This window comes from Mobula birostris, chromosome 9 (assembly GCF_030028105.1).
Source record: "Mobula birostris isolate sMobBir1 chromosome 9, sMobBir1.hap1, whole genome shotgun sequence".
NCBI lineage: Eukaryota > Metazoa > Chordata > Chondrichthyes > Myliobatiformes > Myliobatidae > Mobula > Mobula birostris.
Window position 1 is genome coordinate 59824328 of NC_092378.1, and position 26576 is coordinate 59850903.

Here is a 26576-nt window from a genome sequence, read left to right on the forward strand (position 1 = left end):
CCACTGGGACAGAGCGTAGGTGTTCAGCGAAATGGTCTCCCAGTCTGCGTCGGGTCTCGCCAATATATAGAAGGCCGCATCAGGAGCACCGGACGCAGTATATCACCCCAGCTGACTCACAGGTGAAATGTCGCCTCACCTGGAAGGACTGTCTAGGGCCCTGAATGGTGGTGAGAGAGGAAGTGTTCCGCTTACAAGGGTAAGTGCCGGGAGGGAGATCGGTGGGGAGGGATGGGGGTTACGAATGGACAAGGGAGTCGCGTAGGGAGCGATCCCTGCGGAAAGCAGAAAAGGTGGGGGAGGGAAAGATGGGCTTAGTGGTGGGATCCTGTTGGAGGTGATGGAAGTTATGGCAAATTATATGTTGGATCCGGAGACTGGTGGGGTGGTAGAAGAGGACAAGGGGAACCCTATTCTTAGTGGGGTGGCGGGAGGATGGGGTGAGAGCAGATGTGCATGAAATGGAAGAGATGCATTTGAGAGCAGAGTTGATGGTGGAGGAAGGGAAGCCCCTTTCTCTAAAAAAGGAGGACATCTCCTTTGTCCTGGAATGAAAAGCCTCATCCTGAGAGCAGATGCGGCAGAGACAGAGGAATTGCAAGAAGGGGATGGCATTTTTGCAAGAGACAGCGAGGGAAGAGGAATAGTCCAGGTAGCTGTGAGAGTCCATAGGCTTATAGTAGACATCAGTAGATAGCTGTCTCCAGAGATAGAGACAGAAAGATCAAGAAAGGGGAGGGAGGTGTCGGACCAGGTAAACTTGAGGGCAGGGTGAAAGTTGGAGGCAAAGTTAATGAAGTCAACGAGCTCAGCATGCATGCAGGAAGCAGTGCCAATGCAGTCGTTGATGTAGCGAAGGAAAAGTGGGGGACAGGTACCAGTATAGGCTTGGAACATGGATTGTTCCACAGAGCCAACAGAAAGGCAGCCATAGCTGGGACCCATACGGGTGCCCACGGCTACACCTTTAGTTTGGAGGAAGTGGGAGGAGCCAAAGGAGAAATTATTAAGAATAAGGACTAATTCTGCTAGACGGAGGAGAGTGGTGGTAGAGGGGAATTGGTTAGGTCTGGAATCCAAAAAGAAGCGGAGAGCTTTGAGCCCTATATACCTCCAGCCCCCACCAGGAAGGTCTCAATGCAGCCAGTCATTATTTTCTCCACTACACGTGTATAGAAGTTTGCCGACGTTTTAGACAACTTGCTGAATTGTTGCAAACTTCTAAGGAAGTAGAGGCATGGCTGTGCTTTCTTTGTAATTGCATGTATATGCTGGGTCCAGGATAGGTCCTCTGAAATGAAAGTACAAAGAAATATAAGGTTACTGAGCCTCTGCACCTTGGATCCCCTGATGAGAACTGGCTCATCGAATTTTGCTTTTCTCCTCCTGAGGTGAAGAAGGTTGGGAAAGAGAATCTAATAGGAGGGGGGCAATGGATTAGATTAGGTTAGCTTTATTTGTCACATATATATTGAAACACAGTAGAATGTTTTGTTTTGCGTCAAATCAAATCAACCAAGATTGTGCTGGGCAACTGTCACCAAAGGGAAGGACTGGGAACCATAGGGAGATAGCAAGAAGGAGTAACTCTGAGTAAACCCCTCTGGCTCTGAGGTGTTACGAGTAAACAATTTAGAGACACCAGAGATTCTGCAAATGCTGTAAATCTTGAGCAACACGCACAAAATGCTGGAGGAACTCAGTAAGTCAGACAGCATCTAAGAAGGGGAATAAGCAGTTGGCGTTTTGGACCGAGACGCTTCATCGAAAGCTAAATAATAAGTCCTGACGAAGGCTCCTAGCCGAAACGTCGACTGTTCATCACCCGACATGAATGCTGCCTGAATTGCTGAATTCCCGAAAGAGGATTACTCCGTTCAGGTGGAAACAATAGATGCACAAGCCGGTCGCGTTTCGAGCAGTGGGTACGAGAGAGGCGTCTCGCCTTCCGTAGGGCGGGCGCCCGGCAACCGAGAGGAGTCGGTGCTGATCAAGCAGCCGTGGCCGGCGGGCTTTTCCCACGCTAGGCCGGGGCGTGACTCGGGCCTCCTCAGCGAAATGGCGTTGGCGCAGCAGACGGCGCTGGCCGTGTGCCTCTTCGTCTGTGCATTTGTGGTAGTGCCGAGGATATTGCTGGGGTCGGGCGGAGGGAAGGAGACAGCGGCGCGGTTGTCAGGAACGGGGCCCCGGAACCCAGGTAGGAGCGCAGTGCAGGGGCGGGGCCTAGATGTCAGGAAGATCTGACCCGAGGAGGGGGTGGGTGCAGTACTCGAATAGGTGTGCACGATACCCCGGGGTGTAGGGAGTTCACAGAGAATGGAGCGCAAAAAAAAAACCAAATTTAAACCAGCCAGTGAGCGGCAGTTCTGTGGGTGAAAACGACTTGTTAATGAGAGAGGTCAAAGTGGCCTGACTGGTTCAAACTGACATTGGTGTGCAGAGGAGCATCTGTGAAGTGGATGGGCTATAGCTGCAGACGGCCACTTTACTAGGTACAGAAGGCTACTGTGTGTATGTTTATGGTCGTCTGCTGTGTATTTTTAGCGGTTCTTAAGTTTGTTGATAGCTTCACTGAAATTCTGCATGTTCTGAAACTCTGTAAGTGCCTTCTCACTGTGCCTGCTTTTTAAAATTTTTGTGGCCGCTATTTTCTCTTCACTAGCTTACTCCTTTTCTCCACCAAAGGTACATTTTATTCCTCTTTGTTTTTAGGCTTCATTTCCTCTGGCTAAAGTTCAAGTAGCAGTGTTTGGTGAGTTGAGAGTTAACTCAAGCACATCTTCCAGTAAAGTTGTAGGGATTAAGGACTTAATGATTGGCTTAATTTGTCCCATGCACATCAAAACATATCGTCGAAATATCATTCAAACCATAGTCGAACAAGACAGTATTTTCCCTGGGGCTAAGGGAGGGAGGGAGGGAGAGAGAGAGAGAGAAAAAAACAACCAAAAACACACACATGGTTACAGAAGTAAACACATGTATTGTCCAAATCCCTGAGCAACATGCAAATTGATGGTACAACTAGCAAACCAGTCTGTCATTCCGCTGGTTAGGAGTGACAGCAACTATGAATACAGCATCCATAGATGCTGCCTCACCTGCTGAGTTCCCCCAGCATTTTGTGTATGTCTTCTAAATTTAACTTCTGTAGGCTGCACCATGGCTCGAGGCAACTTGTGCTAATAAATGTTAGGTACCAAGCATAATGGGGAAAATACATACTTCATGAAGTATACCATTGATGTATCTTCCTAGATGTGATATGATCCAAGTGCTAACCTCTCTGATTTGGGCAAGTGTTACACGGGAATTCACAGAGATCTGCTCATTTCAGATTTGTTGAAATTTTTGGTAAACGTACTTGAAATTCAGTCATTCTCTGAAAATCTGTTCTCTTAATCAAAATTTTCTGCCTTATCCTCAACCCCGTTAAAGTTTTCTCTTTAAAGCATTTGTCCTTTTTCTTTTTCAGTGTTAATATAGATTTTGCTGTTAGCTTTGCTTTTGCATTTCCTGTTTTGCATAACCTCTGCAGAAGATTCAAGATTGCTTAATGTCATTTCCAGTACACAAGCGTAAAGTAGAACATAATAATTGTTACTCCAGATCTGATGCAGCACAAGAAAAAAAAACAAAATAAGTTAAAAGCACATGAGAGAAAATACACAATAAATATAAATACATATGATAGCTTATATACATTGATTGTATGTCCATAAAGTGACATTAGGCACAAGAGTGTCTGTGCATAAGGTGACTGACAGGAAATGATAAAGTTGTGGTGATTGGGGTGTGGAAGGGTGGGGTTGTTGATCAGACTTGCTGCATGGGGAAAATAGCTATTTTTGAGTGGATGCTATGTAGCCTTCTCCCTGAAGGGATTGGGACAAACAGCCATGAGCAGGGTAGATAATATCACTGCCCCTTTTCTGGCACCTTTCATGAATGTATGGGTAGGCTGGTGCCGGTGATGTGTTGGGCAGTTTTGACTACCCACTATAGAGCCTTCCTGTCTGTCACAGTGCAGTTTCTGTACCATGCAGTAATGCAGCTTGCTAGGATGCTGTCTGCTACAACATCTGTAGAATGATGTGAGTTTTGATATGCATAGTCCAGCTCTCTTCAGTCTCAGAAAATAGACGCATTGGTGAGATTTCCTGCTTGTATAGAATGTGTTTTGGAACAAAGAGATTGTGCGAGATGTGCAGGGGTCTGAAACTGCTGGCAGTTTCCACTGTTGTGCCGCCAATGTGAATGGGTGTGAGCATTGGGAGTTCTACTGAAGTCGATAATCTTCTCCCTTGTTGACTTTGAATAAAATATTATTTGTCTGGCGCCTGGCCTCGAGCTCCTCCACCTTCTCTAGGTTGTCTCATCGTTGTTGGTGAGCCCCACTATGTCGTGTCATCAGTGAACTTGACAATGTGATTACTCAGATGTTTGGCTGCAGTACTGTGTGAGCAGAGTGTACAGAAATTGGCTCAGCACACAGCTCTGGGGGGCACCCCGGTGTCGAGGATGGTGGGGAAGGAGAAGCAGTTGTGCACCCTGAGTATCTGAGGTCTGTTTTTTAGGAGGTTCAAGGCCCAGATGTGCAGTGATGTATCGAGACCGAGGAGTAGGAGTTTATTCACCAAAGTCCATGGGTCGATCGTGTTGAATAAGACCATAAGACATGGGAGCAGATGTAGGCCACTCAGCCTATTGAATGCCAAACTGAAATCCAGAAACCGCATTCTGACATAAGTGTCCTTTTTGTCTAGGTGTGTCAAGGCCTGGTGAATGACATGCTATGTTGTAGAGTGGTTCTAGAAGGGGCAAAAATAAATTTAGTCCTTCATCCCCTTGGAGGCTTCTGTACCTCCTTCCTGATGGTAACAATGAGAAGAGGGCATGTCCTGGGTGATGGGGGTATTTAGTAACGGACGCCACCTTTCTGAGGCACTGCTCCTCAAAGATCTGTTGGATACAATGGAGGCTAAAGCACCCTTTGTTTCAATGAAATCTCAGTTTTTGCTTTTTTTTTTACAATAAAGCATTAGAATTTTAAGAGTGGCGAATTTTCTTCTGTATAACCATAAGACATAGTAGCAGGGCTAGGCCATTCAGCCCATTAAGTGTACTCTACCTTCTGATCACAGCCGATTTATTATCCCTCTCAAATCCATTCTCCTGCCTTCTCCCCTTAACCTTTGGTGCACTTACTTATTGAAACCTATTAAGCTCCGCTTTAAATATATGCAATGACTTGGCCTGCACAGTTGTCTGTGCAAATGAATACCACAGATTCACTATCTTCTGGCTAAAGAAATTCCTTCTCATTTCTGTTCTAAAGGGACATCGTTGTATTCTGAGGCTGTACCCTGTGGTCCTAGGGTACAGGAGAGATCCTTATCACATCCACTCTCTCATTTGTGTTTTAAATAGTTATCGTGTGCATTGTAGGACTGAGTTTGGTTTGTTCTATGTTTGGTATCATTCAGAGTATGGAGTATTGTGTAATGGTGACTGGATTTGTTTTATTAAAAATCTCTTCATTTGATTGACAATACAGGTTCTGGAAGAGACCACCTGCTGCACACGAACTCCGAATCAAATGGTCCCAAAGGACAACCTAATCTCAGGGTGCAGCATATGAGAAATCAGAAAGAATTAAATGCTGACATGGCTCGAGGCAGAAACAGAGGGTTCATTTTCCAGTTTTTGCCGCTTTATGCAATAGGCATAGGTGCGTACGCTGTTTACAAACTCATGCAGGTAAGTGCAGTGCTAGTACACAAAACTGGAAACTTTGACACTGAATTTGCCAAGGTAGGACACCCAAAATGCTGGAGAAACTCAGCAGGTCAGGCAGCATCTATGGAAAGGAGTGAAGAATTGACATTTCAGTTTCTGACGAAGGGTCTCGGCCCAAAATGTCAACTCTTTATTTCTTTCCATGGATACTGGCTGACCTGCTAAGCTCCTCCAGCATTTTACGTGTGTTGGTCTGGGTTTCCAGTATTTGCAGAATCTCTTGTGTTTAAAATTTGTCAAGGTTTTGTTTTTATTCATTCATTAAGAGGCCATTGCTGGCTGGGCCACTATGTATTGGTTATATCTAAATGCCTTTGAACTCAGTCCCTTGCCAGGCCAATTCAGAAAACATTTAAAAAATCAGCCAGCTTACAGTGGGTATGAAGCTACTCGTAAGTCCGACTGGGTGGAAACTGCAGATTCCTTTCCTGAAGGACATGAGTGAAATAATTTAATGACATTTTGCTAGCTTCATTATCGCCAAGATTGATAGCAGTTTCTTAATGCGGAATTATTCAATTACATAAATCCCCCTTATGTTGCCCTTAAACATTTCACCTTTCACTCTTAACCCATAATCCCTAGTTCTAATTTCACCTAACTTCAGTGGAAAAAGGTTGATTACATTTACCCTATCTATACCCCTCATAATTTTGTATATCTCTTTTAATATAATCTCCCCCTATTCTCCTACACTGTAGGCAATGAAGTCCTAACATATTCGACGTTTCCCTATAATTCAGTCCAGCAACATTCTTGTAAATTTTCTCTGCACTCTTTCAATCTTTTAATATCTTTCCTGTAGGTAGGTGACCTGAACTGCACATAATACTCCAAATTAGGCCTCACCAACATCTTGTACAACTTCAGCGTAACATCCCAATCCTGTACCCAATACATTAATTTATGAAGGCCAATGTGCTAAAAATGCTCTTTACGACTTCTTAAAGTATCTGGCCCTAGTCTTATAACCACAACTCAAACAAGTGGTGTAAAAGTGCATAAAAATTAGTTTTATTTTTCACACGTACATTGAAGTACCAGCAAAATGCGTTGTTATGCGTCAATGGCCAACACATTCCGAGGATCGCGCTGGGTGGGGGAAGCACGCAAGAGTTGCCATGCAACCGGTGCCAGTATTGTAAACCCACAACTTACTAACCCTAACCTGTATGTCTTTGGAATGTGGGAGGAAATTGGAGCACCTAGTGGAAACCCAGGTGGTCACAGGTAGAACGTACAAACTCCTTGCAGACATTGGCAGGAATTAAAGCTAGATTGCAATTGCGGGTGCTGTAATGGGTTATGCTAACCGCTACACTACTGTGCCTATCAGAGAATGCCTACTTTCTGTAGAGATATTGATCCTGAAAAGGTTTAAAATTTTGCTGTAGTACAGAGAGGATTTAAAGATGAACACATAAACATTTTTACCCTTTAGCCATATCTTCCTATGAATGTTTCTGATTGGTATTGTTTAATTTCCTGTACTGGACGTTGAAAATAGTTTTCAAATAAAGTAATCCGCACTGTTAAAAGAAGGAATATCTGACTATTAATATACTAATTTGCCCATCAAGTGTGGTCGCATGTAGCTAGGCTAGACATAGTAATAAGTAATGAGGTAGATGATCAGTTTATCATTTTCTAGTGATATAACTTGAGAAATAGAGGTTGACCTAGACACCAGGGGGATTCCACTTCAAAGCATGCATTGGGTCTTCTGAGTACATCTATGAACCTTCACTTGAGATCTCATGTAACGGCGTTGCACTTGGTTATCAGCAAGGATGCATGCTTTTGCCATTTCACTGTATGTTTTGATGTACCTGTGATAAATAAATCTGAATCTTTGGTAATCAGCCCACATTTTATAGATAATGGAATTTAGAATTTACTGCTTATGATAATCAAACATCTATTGATCTGGTTTTTAAAAAACTTTCATAGAACTACTATCAACCACTGTTTATGTTGTTTTTTTCCTGCATTTTTAGGTAAAGTTCAAAGAAAATGAAAAATTAAATAATGAAAAAAAGAAACAGGTTGAAGATAAAAAGAAAACTACAGGTACCTGTCTAAGTTCTTGATGCTGGTAATTTTATATTGAGTAATGGATAAATATCTCATGTGTTAATCAAAGTTGAGAATTTTAGAAGGTTGTGATAAATAATAATTGCAAATGCACAATCACCGCCCAAATTCTTCAAGTCATGTATTGCCCTGACTTGGATGTAAGAACCCAAGAATAGGAGCAGGAACAGGCCATCTGGCCCATCGAGCCTGCTCCGCCATTCAATAAGATCATGGCTGATCTGGCCATGGACTCATCTCCACCTACCTGCCTTTTCCCCATAACCCTCAATTCCCCCAATATGCAAAAATCTATCCAACCTTGTCTTTAATATATTTACTGAGGTAGCCTCCACTGCTTCATTGGGCAGAGAATTTCACAGATTCACCACTCTCTGGGAAAAGTAGTTCCTCCTCTTCTCCATCCTAAATCTACTCTCCTGAATCTTGAGTCTATGTCCCCTGGTTCTAGTCTCATCTACCAGTGGAAACAACTTTCCTGCCTCAATCTTAATCTATAGATTCAGCATCAGTTCCTGTGGATTGGAGGGTGGCTAATATTGTCCCTCTCTTGAAGAAGGGAGGAAGAGAGAAAACAAGGAATTATAGACCGGTTAGCCTGACGTCGGTGGTGGGAAAGATGCTGGAGTCAATTATAAAAGATGAAATTACAACACATCTGGATAGCAGTAACAGGATCGGTATGAGTCAGCATGGATTTACGAAGGGGAAATCGTGCTTGACTAATCTTCTGGAATTTTTTGAGGATGTAACTGTGAAAATGGACAAAGGAGAGCCAGTGGATGTAGTGTACCTGGACTTTCAGAAAGCCTTTGATAAAGTCCCACATAGGAAATTAGTGGGCAAAATTAGGGCACATGGTATTGGGGGCAAAGTGAATGGATTGAAAATTGTCTGGCTGATAGGAAACAAAGAGTAGCGATTAATGGGTCCCTTTCGGAATGGCAGGCGGTGACCAGTGGGGTACCGCAGGGTTCAGTGCTGGGACTGCAGCTGTTTACAATATATATTAATGATTTAGATGAGGGAATTAAAAGTAACATTAGCAAATTTGCCGATGACACAAAGCTGGGTGGCAGTGTGAAATGTGAGGAGGATGTTATGAGAATGCAGGGTGACTTGGACAGGCTGGGTGACAGGCTTGGTGGTAAGAACAGGAAGGCAGATTATTATCTAAATGGAGTCAAGTTAGGAAAAGGGGAAGTACAACGAGATCCAGGTGTTCTTGTACATCAGTCACAAAGCAAGCATGCAAGTACAGCAGGCAGTGAAGAAAGCTAATGGCATGCTGGCCTTCATAACAAGAGGAATTGAGTATAAGAGCAAAGAGGTCCTTCTGCAGTTGTACAGGGCCCTGATGAGGCCACACCTGGAGTACTGTGTGTAGTTTTGGTCTCCAAATTTGAGGAAGGATATGCAACACACATCAAAGTTGCTGGTGAACGCAGCAGGCCAGGCAGCATCTCTAGGAAGAGGTGCAGTTGACGTTTCAGGCCGAGACCCTTCGTCTTTGATGTGTGTTGCTTGAATTTCCAGCATCTGCAGAATTCCTGTTGTTTGCGTTGAGGAAGGATATTCTTGCTATTGAGGGAGTGTAGCGTAGGTTCACAAGGTTAATTCCCGGGATGGCAGGACTGTCATATGTCGAAAGATTGGAGCGACTGGGCTTTTATACTCTGGAATTTAGAAGGCTGAGAGGGGATCTTATTGAAACATGTAAGATTATTAAGGGATTGGACACGCTGCAGGCAGGAAGCATGTTCCCGCTGATGGGTGAGTCCAGAACCAGAGGCCACAGTTTAAGAATAAGGAGTAGGCCGTTTAGAACAGAGTTGAAGAAAAACTTTTTCACCCAGAGAATGGTGGATATATGGAATGCTCTGCCCCAGAAGGCAGTGGAGGCCAAGTCTCTGGATGCTTTCAAGAAAGAGATGGATAGAGCTCTTAATGATAGTGGAATCAAAGGTTATGGGGATAAGGCAGGAAATGGATACTGATTGTGGATGATCAGCCATGATCACAGTGAATGGTGGTGCTGGCTCGAAGGGCTGAATGGCCTTTTCCTGCACCTGTTGTCTATTATCTATTAGTTGAATAATTTTATATGTTTCTATAAGATCTCCCCTCATTCTTCTGAATTCCACCGAGTACAGACCCAGATGACTCAATCTCTCCTCACAGTCTAACCCCCTCATCTCTGGAATCAACCCGGTGAACCTCCTCCGCAAAGCCAGTATATCCTTCCTCAAGTAAGGAGATCAGAACTGCACGCAGTACTCCAGGTGTGGCCTCACCAGAACTCTGTACAGTTGCAGCATAACCTCCCTGCTCTTAAATTCAATCCCTCTAGCAATGAAGACCAACATTCCATTTGCCTTCCTGATAGCCCGCTGCACCTGCAAACCAACCTTTTGTGATTCATGCACAAGCACTCTCACATCCCTCTGCACAGCAGCATACTGCAAATTTTTACCATTTAAATAATAATCTGCTCTTTCATTTTTCCTTCCAAAGTGGATGACCTCGCAATTACCAACATTGTACGCCATCTGCCAGACCCTTGCCCACTCACTTAACTTATCCGTTTCTCTCTGCAGACTCTCTGTACCTTCTGCACAATTTGCTTTTCCACTGAATTTAGTATCATCAGCAAACTTAGATACAATATACTCGGTCCCTTCTTCCAGATTGTTAATCTATATCATTTTTGTCATAGTCACTGGAATAGAAACTTGAAACCTTCTATTTAATCATAAACACAAAGCAACACACACAAAATGCTGGAGGAACTCAGTGGGTCATGTATAGAAATGAATAAACAGAGAACATTTTGGGCCAAGACCCTTCAGGACAGGAAAAGAAGGGGGAAGGAGGCAGAATAAGGTTTTTGGGGAGGAGGGGATGAAGTAGGAAACTGGGAGCTGATAAGTGGAAAAAGTTAATGGCTGGAGAAGAAGGAATATGATGGGAGAGGAGAGTGGATCATCGGAGAAAGGGAAGGAGGAGGGGCACCAGGGAGAAGTGATAGGCAGGTTGGGAGAGAAGAGATAAGAGGGGAGCCAGAGTGGGAAATTGAAGAAGGAAGGGGAAGGAGGAAAATTACTCGAACTTGGAGAAATTGATGTTCATGCCATCAGGTTGGAGGCTGTTTACTGCCACTGTGGAAGTGGTGGTATGTGTTCGATTTTAAATGATTGCTTTTGAAGGTATGTATTAAATAAATGAATTATACCTCTAGAAACATATGTATACATCCCAGGCAGAGTTATTGGATATTGCAAAGTGGGTGGGGGGTGGACCTTTGCATCTCCTGTATTCCCCTGCCCCACATTGGACCATAAAACTTTGGAGCAAAATTAGGCCATTTGACCCACTGAGTCTACTATACCATTCCATCACAGCTGATTTATTATCCCTTTCAACCGCCCCCCCCCCCCCCCATTCCCCTGCCTTCTCCCTGTAACATATCAACCACCACTTTAAATATACTCAATGACTTGGCCTCCACAGCCTCTTTGGTGAAGAATTCCACAGATTCACCAAAGTTCAAAGTACATATGTGTCACCATATACAACCCTGAGATTCATCATTTTGCATTCACAATAAGTACAAGAAACAATAGAATCAATGAAGGACTGCACCCATCAGGAGGGACAAACTACCAATGTGTAAAAGACAATAAACTGTAAATACAAGAAGAAAGAAAGAATAAAAATAATAACATCTGATATATCCAGTTTAAGATGGCACTGATGAATCTCAGTGACCTCTGGCTGCTGGCAAACAAAACAAGTACTTTGTTAATTACTCTTTTTCTGACAAATCACAAGCAATAGTCTGTAACTTCCCTTTGGACTTGGAGGCAATTTGATGTGGCAGAACGGAGGCAAGATAGCGGGCCCATCGCTGAGTGTGAGGAAGATCTATGGTTCATTTGCTTTAAGTACCATACCAAATTGGAAAGGTTGGGTACAGGTTGAATTGAGGCTGCAAGGTCAAGGCACCAGAGTGTACCAAAGCAATTGAACCCATTTTTTTGGACGAAGATTTACGTGCTGGGCCAAATCGTAAAGGTCGGGCACAGGCTGAATCGAGGCGGGGGGTCCAGGCTCCAGAGCATAACGACGCGAGTGAACCTGCTGTTTGGGTGGCGATTTCAGTGCTGTGCCGAATTGGAAAGATCGGGTACAGGCCGAATTGAGATAGCGAGGTCCAGGCACAAGAGCATATCGAGGCGACTAAACCCAATGTTTGGACGAAGATTTAAGTGCTGGGTCAAATTAGAAAAGTCGGGTATAGGCCGAATCGCGATGGTGGGGTCTAGGTGCCAGAGCATATCGAGGCCACTGAAACCTGTGTTTGGATGTCGATTCAGGTGCTGGGCCAGATTAAAAACGGGTCCTAAGGTGAGGGACAGGCCAGTTCAGCATGTTGCTCTGCGCTGAGCTATGGATTTTGGACTCCTTGTGGATTTCAGAATGTTATTTGCATCATTTGTCCTTTTTTCCTTTCTGTATCTCAGTTGTTTGGTCTTTTTTTAAATGGGTTCTTTTGGGTTTCTTTGTTTTGTAGCTGCCTGCTAGGAGATGAATCTCAAAGCTGTATAAAGTATATATACTTTGATAATAAATGTACTTTGAATAAATAAATAGGCAATAAATATCAGGAACATGAGGTGACTCCTTGAAAGTGAGTCTAAAGGTTGTGGGCACAGTTCAGTGATGGGATGATTGCCTTTGAGTGAAGTTATCCCCTCTGGTTCAAGAATCTGATGGTTGAGGGATAATAGCTGTTCCTGAATGTGGTGGTGTGGGTCCTGAGGCTCCTGTACCTTCTTCCTGATGGCCACCCTCTGGATCAAGAAGTTTCTCCTCAGCTCCTATTGTGAGGCTGTGGCCTCTGCTCCTAGACCATAGGAAAATCCTCTCCACATTCATTTTTTCTAGATCTTTCAATATTTGATAGGTCTCAGTGAGATCCCCCCCCCCCCCCTTACACTTGGCACTGCAGAGTTTGAAGTCAAAAGCCTTTGGAGGGTAATTGGTATGGATAATGTAAGCTGTTCTTGTTAGTGAACATAAGACATAGGATCACAATTAGAACTTTAGGCTCATTGAGTCTACTCTGCCATTCCACGATGGCTGATTTGTTCTGCCTCTCAATCGCATTCTCCTGTATATGTTCCAAGAATTAACACTTTTGGGGAAGAGAACTGGATCTTTTTCAATACTGCACCAAAGCATTAACCCAGATAGTACACATTTCTTCGGAGTTGATCATCAGTACTTGGCCTGACTTGAAATGAGAATGCTTCTAACAGTGTTAAGAGTTATAAAATAGTACTTGCACTCAGAGCAATGTAGGTAATGAGATACTTTATTTGTACTAGAAAATCAGCTTTCTGAGCTGGAGGTGCGTTTGGCACAGACTGAGAAAATGCTGGACTCGTTAGTGAAAGAGCTGGATCCACTCACCAGTTGGTAAGTTATTGTTGCTGTTCATTCTTCTTGTGCCAAGTGTTATTTTGAGCTTGTGAATTGAATCTTGTTTTGATCCTCTTCACTGACTACTGCAGCTGCTTCCTTGCTGAGGTTGATTATTCCATTCAATTCAAGTTTAATTGTCATTCAACCATATATGAATATTCATGAATACAGCCAAATGACACAGCATCACTCCAAGGTCAAGGTGCTAAAAACACTTTACCAATAGTCACACACATTCACAGAATAAAAGAGCCCCAAAGGCCCTCGCCCCGCACCCCACCCACGACCGTAGCTTGATGCCCAGTCCTCGCATATACAAGTGAACAAACCAGTAAAATACAGCATTGCGGAATATGCATATATATATTCCAGAACCCCATCCCACCGATATATGCAGACCTGCCCAAACACCCACAGCACATGTAGAACATTAGTAAAATTACAACGATGCAGAATATGCACGTATATAATCCAAACCTCTCCAGCCCACTGTTATGATCTCTCAACCGGCCCCGATGCCCACTCAGCGATACCACAGCTTGGGGCCCAGTCCCTTCATATACAGGTACGTGTAGAATATTAGTAAAAATACAATGATACAGAATATGCATTTATATAGTCCAGACCTCTCCAGCCCACTGTTATCATCTCTCAACTGGCCCCAACGCCCGCTAGGTAATACCACAGTTTAGAGGCCCACTCCTCACATACAGACTATTAGTAAAAATACAACCAGACAAATATTTATGTATCTAGTTCAGACTCCTCAGTCCAATTGAAATCTTCAGTTGATCACAATTGCATTGCGTTGCCCCCAGCAGAGCACGACGGCTCGGATGCCTGTTCCCTGGCGGCTAAAAAGCAAGCTGCCCTGCAGTTGAGCCCCGAGTCCATTGAATACCACCAAAAAATCTGCAGTCGACCACAACAGAGCTTGTCTTTTGCTGAGCAAAACCCTGGGAAGGCAGTAACGACTTCATTCTGGACGCCATGCCACACTGCCCCCGGTGAAGTGCAATGGCTTCATCTCCTCACTCCAGCAGCTGCAAGCAGGCAACACCGAGGCTTCGGGCCTAGTGGTCGCTACATCCAAGGCTAGGGAACTGCCCTGCCAACCACCCCTGCCCTCATCCAATCAATCAGCGAATCGAACTTGGAGCATGCCACATTAACAATGTCCAAAGGGGTCTTGTGATCTCCAGAAAAGCGACTGTGACAGCCACTCGCAAATTCATTTTAAGTCTCCATCAACTCGGGCAGCAGCACGTTGCACTGCTCCTTCATTATTTCTGCCAGTGAGCAACTCGCTGATGGCGTAGATCTGCAGTCCTTTTAAGTTCTTAATGTACAGCAGTATCTTGCAATCATTAGAAGTAGATTTAAGAAGAATGATGGCGCTTACTGTTGACCCTGTAGAAGCTACTGCGAGTAGTCGCGTTGCCATCTTGCCATTACTTATCTGACTGTGTGTCACCTCTTAGAGGGAACTGTGAAACAAATACCTGTTTCCGTTCCTAACTCCTTGATCTCTTACAGCACCGGCACTCCCAGTACAATAGATTCACTGTTCATTGCTTAACAACAATTTTAAACATGAGATTAATAGCTTTAAAACTGGCTAGCATCAATTGTCCCTGGTGGAAGAGTTCCAGAATTTCTACCGTTCTTTTTATGCAGGTTTTCTGATATTTGTTTATTTATTGATTGATTCAGCGTGGCCTAATGAGCCCGTGACACCAATTACCCCAAAATATCCAATTAACCTACTAACCTGCTCATCTTTGGAATGTGTCAGGAAAGTGGAGCACCCAGAAGGAACCCACGGGGTCATGGGAGAATGTAAAAACCCCTTGTAGACAGCGGTGGAATTGAACCAGGGTAATAGAGGTATGCTAACCACCGCTGCACAACTGTGCACTTCACGCCCCGCCATATCACTCACCACTCAGCGGAAATTGTTTCTATTCATGCATCACAGAACATAGAAAATTACAGCACAATACAGGCCTTTCGTCCATGATGTGCCAATCTTTTAACCTACTCTTAATATCAATTTAACACTTCCCTCTTACATAGCCCTCCATTTTTCTTTCATCTTTGTGCCTAATTAGGAGGTCCTTAAATCTGCCTAATACATCTGCAAATTAGTTTCCATTTAATATCCTAATCAAACCTTGGTGATCGAAGTTACAAGAAATATAGCTTTTATGGATTCTAAGAAAAAAAAAGAGTCTCTGGGTGTTAAGAAATGGCAAGGGTAAGAGGATCCTAATGGCAGTTGTATACAGGCCTCCAAACAGAAGCCGGGATGTGGATTACAGATTACAGCAGGAGATAGAAAAGTCATATCGGAAAGGCAATGTCATGTTAATTGTTGGGGATTTTTAGCATGAAAGTGGATTGGGAAAACCAGGCCAGTACTGGACCTCAAGAGAGAGAATTTGTGGAATATCTTAAGGGATGGCTTTTTAGAACAACTTGTTGAGTCTACTAGGGGATCGGCTGTGCTGGATTGGGTGTTGTGCAATGATCTGGAGGTGATAAGAGAGCTTAAGGTAAAGGAACCTTTAGGGAACAGTGATCATAATATGATCGAGTTCACTTTGAAATTTGAGAGGGAAAAAATAAAATCTAATGTGTCCGTATTTCAGTGGAATAAAGGAAATTACAATGGCATGAGAAGGGAACTGGTTGAAGTTGACTGGAAAGGGACATTTGCAGGAAGGACAGCAGAGCAGCAATGGCTGGAGTTTCTGCAAAAAATGAGGGAAGTGCAAGACAGATATATTCCAAATAAGAAGAAATTTTCAAAGGGAAAAAAGACACTACCGAGGCTGACAAATGAAGTCAGAGCCAAAGTAAAAGTAAAAGAGAGGGCATACAAGGAAGCCAGAGGTAGTGGGAAGATAGAGGATTGAGGAGTTTTTAAAAACTTGCAGAAGGAAACTAAGAAGGTCATTTAGAAGGAAAAGATGAATTATGAGAGGAAGCTGGCGACTAATATCAAAGAAGATATGAAAAGCTTTTTTAAGTATATAAAGGGTAAAAGAGAGTCGAGGGTAGATATAGGACCAATACAAAATGACACTGGAGATATTGTAATGAGAGATGCAGAAATGGCAGAGGAACTGAATGTGTATTTTGCATCAGTCTTCACAGTGGAAGACGTCTGCAGTATACCGGATATTCAAGAGGGTCAGGGAAGTGAGGTTTGTGTAGTGAAAATTACGACTGAGAAGGTGCTCAGGACGCTTAGTAGTCTGAGGGTGGATAAATCTCCTGGACCTGATGGAATGCACTCTTGGGTTCTGAAGGAAGTAGCTGGAGAGATTGGATGATCTTTCAAGAATCGATAGATTCTGGCATTGTACCGGATGACTGGAAAATTACAAATGTTACTCTGCTATTTAAGAAGGGTGGGAGGTAGCAGAAAGGAAACTATAGACCTGTTAGCCTGACATCAGTAGTAGGGAAGTTGTTGAAGTCGCTTGTTAGAGATGAGATTACAGTGTACCTGGAGGCACATGACAAGATAGGCCAAAGCCAGCATGGTTTCCTGAAACCTACTGCAGTTCTTTGAGGAAATTACAAGCAGGGTAGACAAAGGAGATGAAGTAGACGAGGTGTACAGGTTTCCCCCGCCATCTGAAGATCGAGCGTTCCTATGAAACGGTTCATAAGCCGAAATGTCGTAAAGCGAAGAAGCATTTACCATTTATTTATTTGGGAAAATTTTGTGAGCATTCGCAGACCCAAAAGCAACCTACCAAATCATGCCAAATAACACATAAAACCTAAAATAACAGTAACATATAGTAAAAGCAGGAATGATATGATAAATACACAGCCTATATAAAGTAGAAATACTTTTCCACAATGGTTACTGAATTGTTCTCCGTAGCGAAAATCTCACGCAAGCGCCATCGGCAGAAAATCTCACACAAGTGCTGTTGGCAAAAACACTCTCTCCAGTAACCTTTAAGCTATGAAGCTGCCAAATCATACCAAATAACACGTAAAAATACACAGCCGATATAAAGTAGAAATAATGTATGTACAGTGTAGTATCACTTACTGGAATCGGGACAGCGCAGAGCACATTGAGGATGGTGTGTTAGACTGTGTCGTCGCAGGCTGGGATGGTGCAGTGGCCCCCACCCTCCAGGCCGCCGAGCGATACATTGCCGCGAGGCATGCAGGAATGCAGCGGTAGCCGGGAGGCACACAGCACATCTTTAAGAAAAAAGCCGAAGTAAACAAGCTAATTAATTAGGTGCCACCACGTAATTGTCGGTCCAGATCAGTTAAGATTTCCAATTGCGTCGTGTCTGATCTGGGCCGACAATTACGTGTCGGTGGCACCTAATTAATTAGCTTGTTTATTTCGGCTTTTTTCTTAAAGATGTGCTGTGTGCCTCCCGGCTACCGTTGCATTCTCCGCGAATCGGTATCTGTCCGTGGCCTGGGTGTTGTGGTGGTGGAACACTGGGGTGTCATCTGGTCGTCTGTTTCCTTAGAGCAGGCAGCTCATCTTCTTCTATCTCTGCCTGCCTTGATGTCGAAGGTCGAGGTTCATCGTCTGCTGTGGCTGATGTGGAAGGGTTACTTGACTGCTGAGCCTCGCGCATTTTTCTATCACACAGTTCTTTGTAAGAACTCAAACCATCCTGCAAATATCCCCTAAACCAACGTACCCTTTCAAAATTAAAGTCGTACTGTATCATTACTCATTCGGTTTTGATTGTTATCCTTTTTTCTTCCAATTGCATCAGCTGTTCATCTGTCAGTTCTTGGTCATGGGATGCCAAAACCTCTTCAACATCATGTTTTTCGGCTTACACGAGCCAAACTCACATTGTCCTTACTTCGTTCACCACGGTCAAAACGCTTAATTATGTCTAGTTTTACGCTAAGTGTAACACCCTTACGAGCTCTTTTAGGCTTTTCCGATACCTTAGAACTCATCTTGCAAATGGCTGCTCACAGGCTCGTGTTTAAGCAATGCCAGCGAGAATGTTGTTCCGAATCCGGGGGAGAGCGGCTGCTCGGGGCGCGCGCTGCCTTTTATCGCGCGCTGCTTTTTTTTTTCGTAACAGTGAAAACACCTTCTGAAAGCGAAAACAGGGTACTAATGTAGGCCTTTCGTAACAGTGAGGTTTTGTAAAGCGAACGTTCGAAAAGCGGGGGACACCTGTACTTGGATTTTCAGAAGGCCTTTTACAAGGTGCCGCACATGAGGCTGCTTAGCAAGATAAGAGCCCATGGAATTACAGGGAAGTTACTAGCGTGGGTGGAGCATTGGCTGGTTGGCAGAAAACAGAGAGTGGGAATAAAGGGATCCTATTCTGGCTGGCTGCCGGTTACCAGTGGAGTTCCACAGGGGTTGGTGTTGGGACCGTTAATTTTTACAATGTATATCAATGACTTGGACTATGGTATTAAGGGATTTGTGGCAAAATTTGCCCATGATACAAAGATAGGTGGAAGAGCGGGTAGTATTGAGGAAACAGAGAGCCTGCAGGGAGACTTAGATAGTTTAGGGGAATGGACAAAGAAGTGGTAAATGAAGTACAATGTTGGAAAGTGTATGGTCATGCACTTTGGTGGAAGAAATAAATAGGCAGACTATTATTTAGATGGGAAGAGAATTCAAAATGCAGAGATGCAAAAGGACTTGGGAGTCCTTGTGCAAGATACCCTAAAGATTAACCTCCCGGTTGAGTCAGTTGTGAAGAAGGTGAATGCAATGTTGGCATTCATTTCTAGAGGTATAGAATATAAGAGTCAGGATGTGATGTTGAGGCTCTGTAAGGCACTCGTGAGACCACACTTGGAGTATTATGTGCAGTTTTGGGCTCCTTATTTTAGAAAGGATATACTGACATTGGAGAAGGTTCAGAGATGATTCATGAGAATGATTTCAGGAATGAGAGGTTTACCGTATGAGGAATGTCTGGCAGCTCTTGGGCTATATTCCCTGGAATTCAGGAGAATGAGAGGGGATCTCATAGAAACATTCCAAATGTTAAGAGGCCTGAACAGATTTGGTATGGCGAAGTTATTTCCCATGGTAGGGGATTCTAGGACAAGAGAGCATGACTCAGGATTGAAGGACGTCCTTTTAGAACTGAGATGCGGAGAAATTACTTTAGTCAGAGGGTGGTAAATCTGTGGAATTTGTTGCCAGGAGCAGCTGTGGAGGCCAAGTCATTGGGTGCATTTAAGGCAGAAATAGGTTCTTGATGAGCCAGGGCATCAAAGGGTATGGGGTGAAAGCAGGGGAATGGGGATGATTGGATGAAGTGGATCAGCCCATGATTGAATGGCAGAGCAGACTCAATAGACCAAATGACTTACTTCCGCTCCTAAATCTTACGGTCTTATGGTCTAATTTTTAATCCTTGGCGTCCAGGTATCATTTTTGTACTAAAATTTTGTGCTACTTCTAAGACTACTACGCATAAAAGTACAGACACGAAGAAGTGAGGCTGTTGAGTCAGTGATTGACAAATGCATGAATTAAAATCAGGATTATAAATTAATGATAAAAATAAGGAAATAAAGATTGGAAAAATAATTGAGAGAAAGCTAACAGTTGGACGGCTTCTTCATGTGCCTTGAGCGTTACATGCTTGGGTGATCATGGCTCTCCACACTGAACGATCCCTCACAGCGTCAATGATATCTCGCACACTTAGATCTGTTAGCTCTTTCACAGTGTCCGTATATTTTCTTCTTTGCCTTCCTCTTCCGCATTTCCCGGGCATATGGCCTTGTAATGTAAGGCATTCTATTTCTCCCTTTCTGATGACATGGCCCAAGAATTTAGCTTTCCTCTCATTTAATGTTCTCATTAAAGATCTTTTTTGTATAGGCACGTTGGAGTACTGCCTCATTAGTTACCCTACCTGTATATGATATTTTCAGCATTCTTCTGAGAAACCACATTTCTGTTGCTTCTAAGTTTCTTTGGAGTTTTAGTGTTATGGTCCATGTTAGGAAGCATACAGGGAGATTGACCAGATGTAACATTTTAGTAGCCTAAGCCTTGTTGTCATAGAAATGTGTCTGTTGGTAAAAATGGGTTTCATTTTTTGGAAGTTGGTTTGGCAATGGCAATTCTTCTTTTTATTTCTACTTTACTTCTAGCATCTTGTGATATAAGGCTGCCAAGGTAATTAAAGCTGGTCTTCTGTTCAATCTCTTGGTTACCGATGTACAATTGGTAGTTGGGAGTATCCTGCTGTTTTGATATTACCATACATTTGTTTTTTATTATAGTTGATGGTTAGACCAAAATCTGCACTTGTTTGTACTACTTTGTCTAGGAGGATTTGTAGGTCTTCTGCAGCACTTGCTATTAGGGTGGTATCGTCTGCATATCTTATATTGTTGATGTTAACACCTCCGATTTTTATCCCATCTAGGTCTTCTATTTCTCTGAGAATCATTTCACTATAGATATTAAATAATTCCGATGAGGCGACGCATCCCTGTCTAACTCCTGTTTGGATTTTAGTCCAACTGCTTATATTATCATCAATTTTTACCGCCACCGTTTGATTCCAATATAAATTTTGAAGCAGTTGTTGGTCCCTTCCGTCAATGTTTAGTTTAGTGAGAATTTGAAATAATTTTTCATGTTGCACTTTGTCGAATGCTTTAGTGAAATCAATAAAACGTAAAAAGACATCACTTTGATATTCATTTGCTCTTTCTGAAAGCATTCATTGTATGAAAATTGCGTTCCTAGTTCCTCTATCCTCAATAAACCCATATTGCAGTTTAGGAGTTTCTGGCCTTAACTTGTTTTTAATATGACTCCGAACAATTCTCAACAAAATCTTTATTATGTGACCCATAAGACTGATTGTTCTATAATTTTCACAGTCAATAGTTCCAGGAATTTTTGGCAGAGTTATAAATACTGATTTCAAGAGATCATCAGGCAATACACCAAACTCATATATGCCATTCAAAAAGAACAGTTGGGCAGAAAATGTTAAAACAATACCTTGCCAACAAGTTAGGAAGGAGTAAATGTAAGTGATTCTGAAACATCGCCTGTTTATTTCCTTCCATAGATTCTGCCTGTCCTGGTGAGTTCGTCTAGCATTTTGTGTGTGGAGTTATAAAGGAGTGCATGTAATAGTTAATATTGAGGGCCAGGTGGTTCATTGATGTTGTGTGCTGGTGACTGAGCAATGCCATTAAAAAATGCATTTACCTGTGAATGTGCTGGCTTTTTTATTCCTACTAAGTTTAGCACAGTGTTAGTAACTAGTAAGTAAATACCACAACCTCATTCACATGCAGTTAATTTGGTACTGTCTGTTAGTACTGTCTATAGGTATTTCATTGTGGTCCAGCCTGTACCACTATAACCTATGATTCTTGTGTTTAATTTTATTGATAAAGATAATGAATAATTTGCTCCCTGGCTTCACTCTGAACAACATATGCAGGTGATTATATTTTGCCGTGCTTAAATGTAACTGTAGGTTTTGTGGTTTTGAATTCACTACAGTGTCAACGCTGTTGCTTCTGGGCAGAAGAATGAAATTGCGATACAGCTTCAGGAAATAAGAAAACTGATAAAAGAGAGGCAGGAACCTGATATTGATGGTAAAATTATTGTTGTGTGTGTGTATATATTGTAAAGCTTTGGGATGATAAATCGTTTCAAGTTTGCTGCTGTTAGCATAAACATGGTAGTGTTTGCTTCCCCTTCTCTGATTAACCCAGACAATGAACCAACCCGTGAACACTACCTCACTATACTTGCTGTCTTTTTGCATGACTTATTTAACTTACGTACAGTGCCTATAAAAAGTATTCTCCTCCTTTGGAAGTTTTCTTGTTTTTATTGTTCTATAGCACTGAATCACAGTGGATTTAATTTGGCTTTTCTTGACACTGATCAATAGAAAAAGTCTCTTTTGTGTCAAAGTGAAAACAGATCTCTACAAAGTGATCGAAATTAATTACAAATATAAAACAAAATAATTGATTGCATAAGTATTCACCCCCTTTACTATGACACACCATATCATCACTGGTGCAGCCAATTGGTTTTAGAAGTCACACTGTTAGTTAAATGGAGATCACCTGTGTGCAGTCAAGGTGTTTAATTTGATTGTAGTAAAAATACACCTGTATCTGGAAGGTCCCACTGCTCATGAGTCAGTATCCTGGCGAAAATTACACCATAAAGACTAAAGAACACTCCAAGCAACTCCGCAAAAAGATTATTGAAAAGCACAAGTCAGAAGATGGATACAAGAACATTTCCAAATCACTGAATATCCCTTGGAGTATAGTTGGCAATCATCAAGAAATGGAAATAATATGGCACCGCCGTAAATCTGCCTAGAGCAGGCTGTCCTCAAAAACTGAGTGACTGTGCAAGAAGGGGACTAGTGAGGGAGGCCACCAAGAGACCTATGACAATTCTGGAGGAGTTACAAGTTTCAGTGGCTGAGATGGAAGCGACTGTGTATACAACAACTGTTGCTCGGGTGCTTCAGCAGTCACAGCTTTATGGGAGAGTGGCAAAGAGAAAACCACTGTTGGAAAAAAAACCTCACATGAAGTCTCGGCTGGAGCTTGCCAGAAGGCACGTGGGACTCTCTGAAGTCAGCTAGAAGAAGGTTTTGTGGTCTGATGAAACCACAATTGAGCTTTGGGCCATCAGACTAAATGCTATGTTTGGCATATGCCAAACACCATAAATTATCAAAAACACACCATCTCTACTGTGAAGCATGGTGGTGGCTGCATCATGCTGTGGGGGTGCTTCACTGCAGCAGGCCCTGGGAGGATCATGAAGCAAAATGAAAGAAAATCCTGGAGGAAAACCTGTGCAGTCTGCAAGAGAACTATGTCATGGGAGATTTGTTTTGCTGCAAGACAATGATTCCAAGCATAAAGCCGAAGCTACGCAGGAATGGCTTAAAAACAACAAAGTTAATGTCCTGGAGTGGCAAGTCAAGAGTCCAGAACTCATTCCCATTGAAAATTTGTGGCTGGAATTGAAAAAGACTGTTTACTCTCGATCCCCATGTAATCTGACAGAACTTGAACAGTTTTGTAAAGAAGAATAGGGAAAATTGTAGTATCCAAATGTGCAAAGCTGACAGAGACCTATCCATGTAGACTCAAGGTTGTAATTGCTGTCAAAGGTGCATCTACTAAATACAGACTTGAAGGGGTGAGTAATTATGCAATCAATTATTTTGTGTTTAATAATTATAATAAGTTTCAACCAATTTGAAGAAATTTGTTTTCACTTTGCTACGGAAGAGGTTTTTTTTTGTTGATCATTGTCAAAAAAGCCAAATTAAATCCACTTTGATTCAATGTTGTAAAGCAATAGAACATGAAAATTTCCAAGGTAGGTGAATACTTCTTATAGGCACTGTATATGTGTTTTATAGTAGAACATAGAAAGAACATAGAAAACCTACAGCACAATACAGGCCCTTCAGACAAAGCTGTGCTGAACATGCCCTTACCTTAGAAATTACCTAGGGTTACCCATAGCCCTCTATTTTTCTGAGCTCCACGTACCTGTCCAGGAGTCTCTTAAAGGACCCTATCATATCCGGCTCCACCACTGTTTCCAGCAGCCCATTCCACGCACTCACCATTCTCTGCGTTTAAAAAAGAAATGTGCCCCTGACACCACCTCTGTACCTGCTTCCAAGCACCTTAAAACGGTGCCCCCTCGTGCTAGCCATTTCAGCCCTGGGAAAAAGCCTCTGACTATCCACAGAATCAATGCCTCTTGTCATCTTATACACCTCTGTCAGGTCACCTCTCATCCTCCGTCGCTCCAAGGAAAAAAGGCCGAGTTCACTCAACCTATTCTCATAAGGCATGCTCCCCAATCCAGGCAACATCCTTGTAAATCTCCTCTGCATCCTTTCTATAGTTTCCACATCCTTCCTGTAGTGAGGCGACCAGAACTGAGTGCAGTACTCCAAGTGGGGTCTGACCAGGGTCCTATATAGCTGCAACATTACCTCTCGGCTCCTAAACTCAATCCCACAATTGATGAAGGCCAGTGCACCATATGCTTTCTTAACCACAGAGTCGACCTGCGCAGCAGCTTTGAGTGTCCTATGGACTCGGACCCCAAAATCCCTCTAATCCTCCACACTGCCAAGAGTCTTGCCATTAATACTATATTCTGTCATCATATTTGATCTACCAAAATGAACCACTTCACACTTATCTGGGTGAACTCCATCCGCCACATCTCAGCCCAGTTTTGCATCCTATCAATGTCCCGCTGTAACCTCTGACAGCCCTCCACGCTATCCACAACACCTCCAACCTTGTGTCATCAGCAAATTTACTAACCCATCCCTCCACTTCCTTCAAAATCGCAAACACGAGGAAATCTGCAGATGGTGGAAATTCAAGCAACACACAAAATGCTGGTGGAACATAGTAGGCCAGACAGCATCCATAGGAAGAATCACCGTCGACGTTTCGGTCCGAGACCCTTCGTCAGGACTAACTGAAAGAAGAGATAGTACTCTTACTATCTATGGATGCTGTTTGGCCTGCTGCATTCCACCAGTGTTTTGTGTGTGTTCCTTCACTTTCTTATCCAGGTCATTTATAAAAATCACAAAGTGTAGGGGTCCCAGAACAGATCCCTGAGGCACACCACTGGTCACCGGCCTCCATGCAGAATATGACTTGTCTACGACCACTCTTTGCCTTCTGTGGGCAAGCCAGTTCTGGATCCACAAAGCCAGCGGTCCCCAACCACCGGGCCGCAGAGCACGTGCTACCAGGCCACGAGGAAACGATATGATTTGGCGATATGAGTCAGCTGCACCTATCCTCGTTCCCTGTCACGGTCACCGTTGAGCTTGAACGCGTGCGAGGTCATTACGCACGTGTCATCCATGTCAGCGCGGGAAGGAGATCAACTCCTCGAGCTTGCAAATGACGGCGGGCTGAAAAGTATGTTTGACATAACATCTCTGCCGGCATTCTGGATCAAAGTCAAGGCTGAATATCCTGAGATAGCCACGAAAGCACTGAAAAAGTTGCTTCCATTTCCAATGTATCTCTGCAATGAATGCAACGAAAACTAAATTGCGGAATAGACTGGACATAAGGAACCCCCTTCGAGTATCGCTGTCTCCCGTCACCCCTCGATGGGACCGACTTGTTGCAGGGAAACAAGGCCAGGGCTCCCACTGATTCAGTGATATTGGTGTGTTGCAATTATTTTATATGTTCATACGGGGAAAATATGTGCTGTGTGTTTAGTATCTTAAAATGTTATGATGCTATTGACTTATAAGTGACCTATATAACTGATTAACAATTACAGCACGGAAATAGGCGATCTCGGCCCTTCTAGTCTTTGCCGAACGCTACTCTCACCTAGTCCTGCTGACCTGCACTCAGCCCATAACCCTCCATTCCTTTTTTGTCCATATAGCTATCCAATTTTTCTTTAAATGATAATATCGAACCTGCCTCTACCACTTCTACTGGAAGTTCGTTCAACACTTACTTCAAGCTCCCCTGATAATTGACTTATCACTATATTCATGTGAGGAAAAAATGCACTGTGTTTAATATTAAATTTGTTAGATAAACCCTTTTAGAAACGAAATTGAGTGTATTAGCCACTTATCACTTATATTCCGGTTGTGATTAACAACCACCCCCAACCCTCCCCCCCCCCCCCCCCCCAATCGAACAGAATCGCCAAAAATGATTTGCGGCTGGGGGGGGGGGTGGAATCGGCAGATCACGCATGCGCACTGGTGCCCGCGCAAGGCTTCATGGTCATTGTAGTCTTTCTCAGGGCAAACACAACATATTTGACTGCAACTCTGTCCATTGACAACCCGACACCACCAACACCCCCCCCCCCCACACCGGTCGGCCAGTCTGCAGTGCAAAACAGGTTGGGGACCCCTGCATAAAGCTATGTACCCTTGGATCCCATGCCTCCTTACTTTCTCAATAAGCCTTGCATGGGGAACCTTGTCAAATGCCTTGCTGAAATCCATATACACTACATCTACTGCTCTACCTTCGTCAATGTGGTTAATCAACTTGTAACTTGTAGTTCTTTTATGAATTGCATTATACGCTGCTGCAAAGCAACAAATTTCTCAACATATGTTAGTGATAATAAACCTGATTCACATTCCTTTAAA

At 43.1% G+C, this 26576-nt stretch overlaps 1 protein-coding gene across 4 annotated transcripts in view; it reads left to right on the forward strand.

The window, feature by feature from the left end:
- The window catches only part of LOC140202789 (uncharacterized), a 52201-nt gene that overhangs the window by 21232 nt on the left and 4393 nt on the right, over positions 1–26576 (forward strand). For 3 of the 4 annotated variants that reach the window (XM_072268128.1, XM_072268129.1, XM_072268130.1), the window contains exons 4-7: positions 5558–5760; positions 7797–7869; positions 13284–13374; positions 21908–22005. In XM_072268128.1, the coding sequence (XP_072124229.1) occupies positions 5558–5760; positions 7797–7869; positions 13284–13374; positions 21908–22005 (465 nt within the window). Of the gene's footprint in view, positions 1–1849; positions 2198–5557; positions 5761–7796; positions 7870–13283; positions 13375–21907; positions 22006–26576 lie in introns of those variants that run through there. The other variant, XM_072268127.1, reaches the window with a different exon arrangement.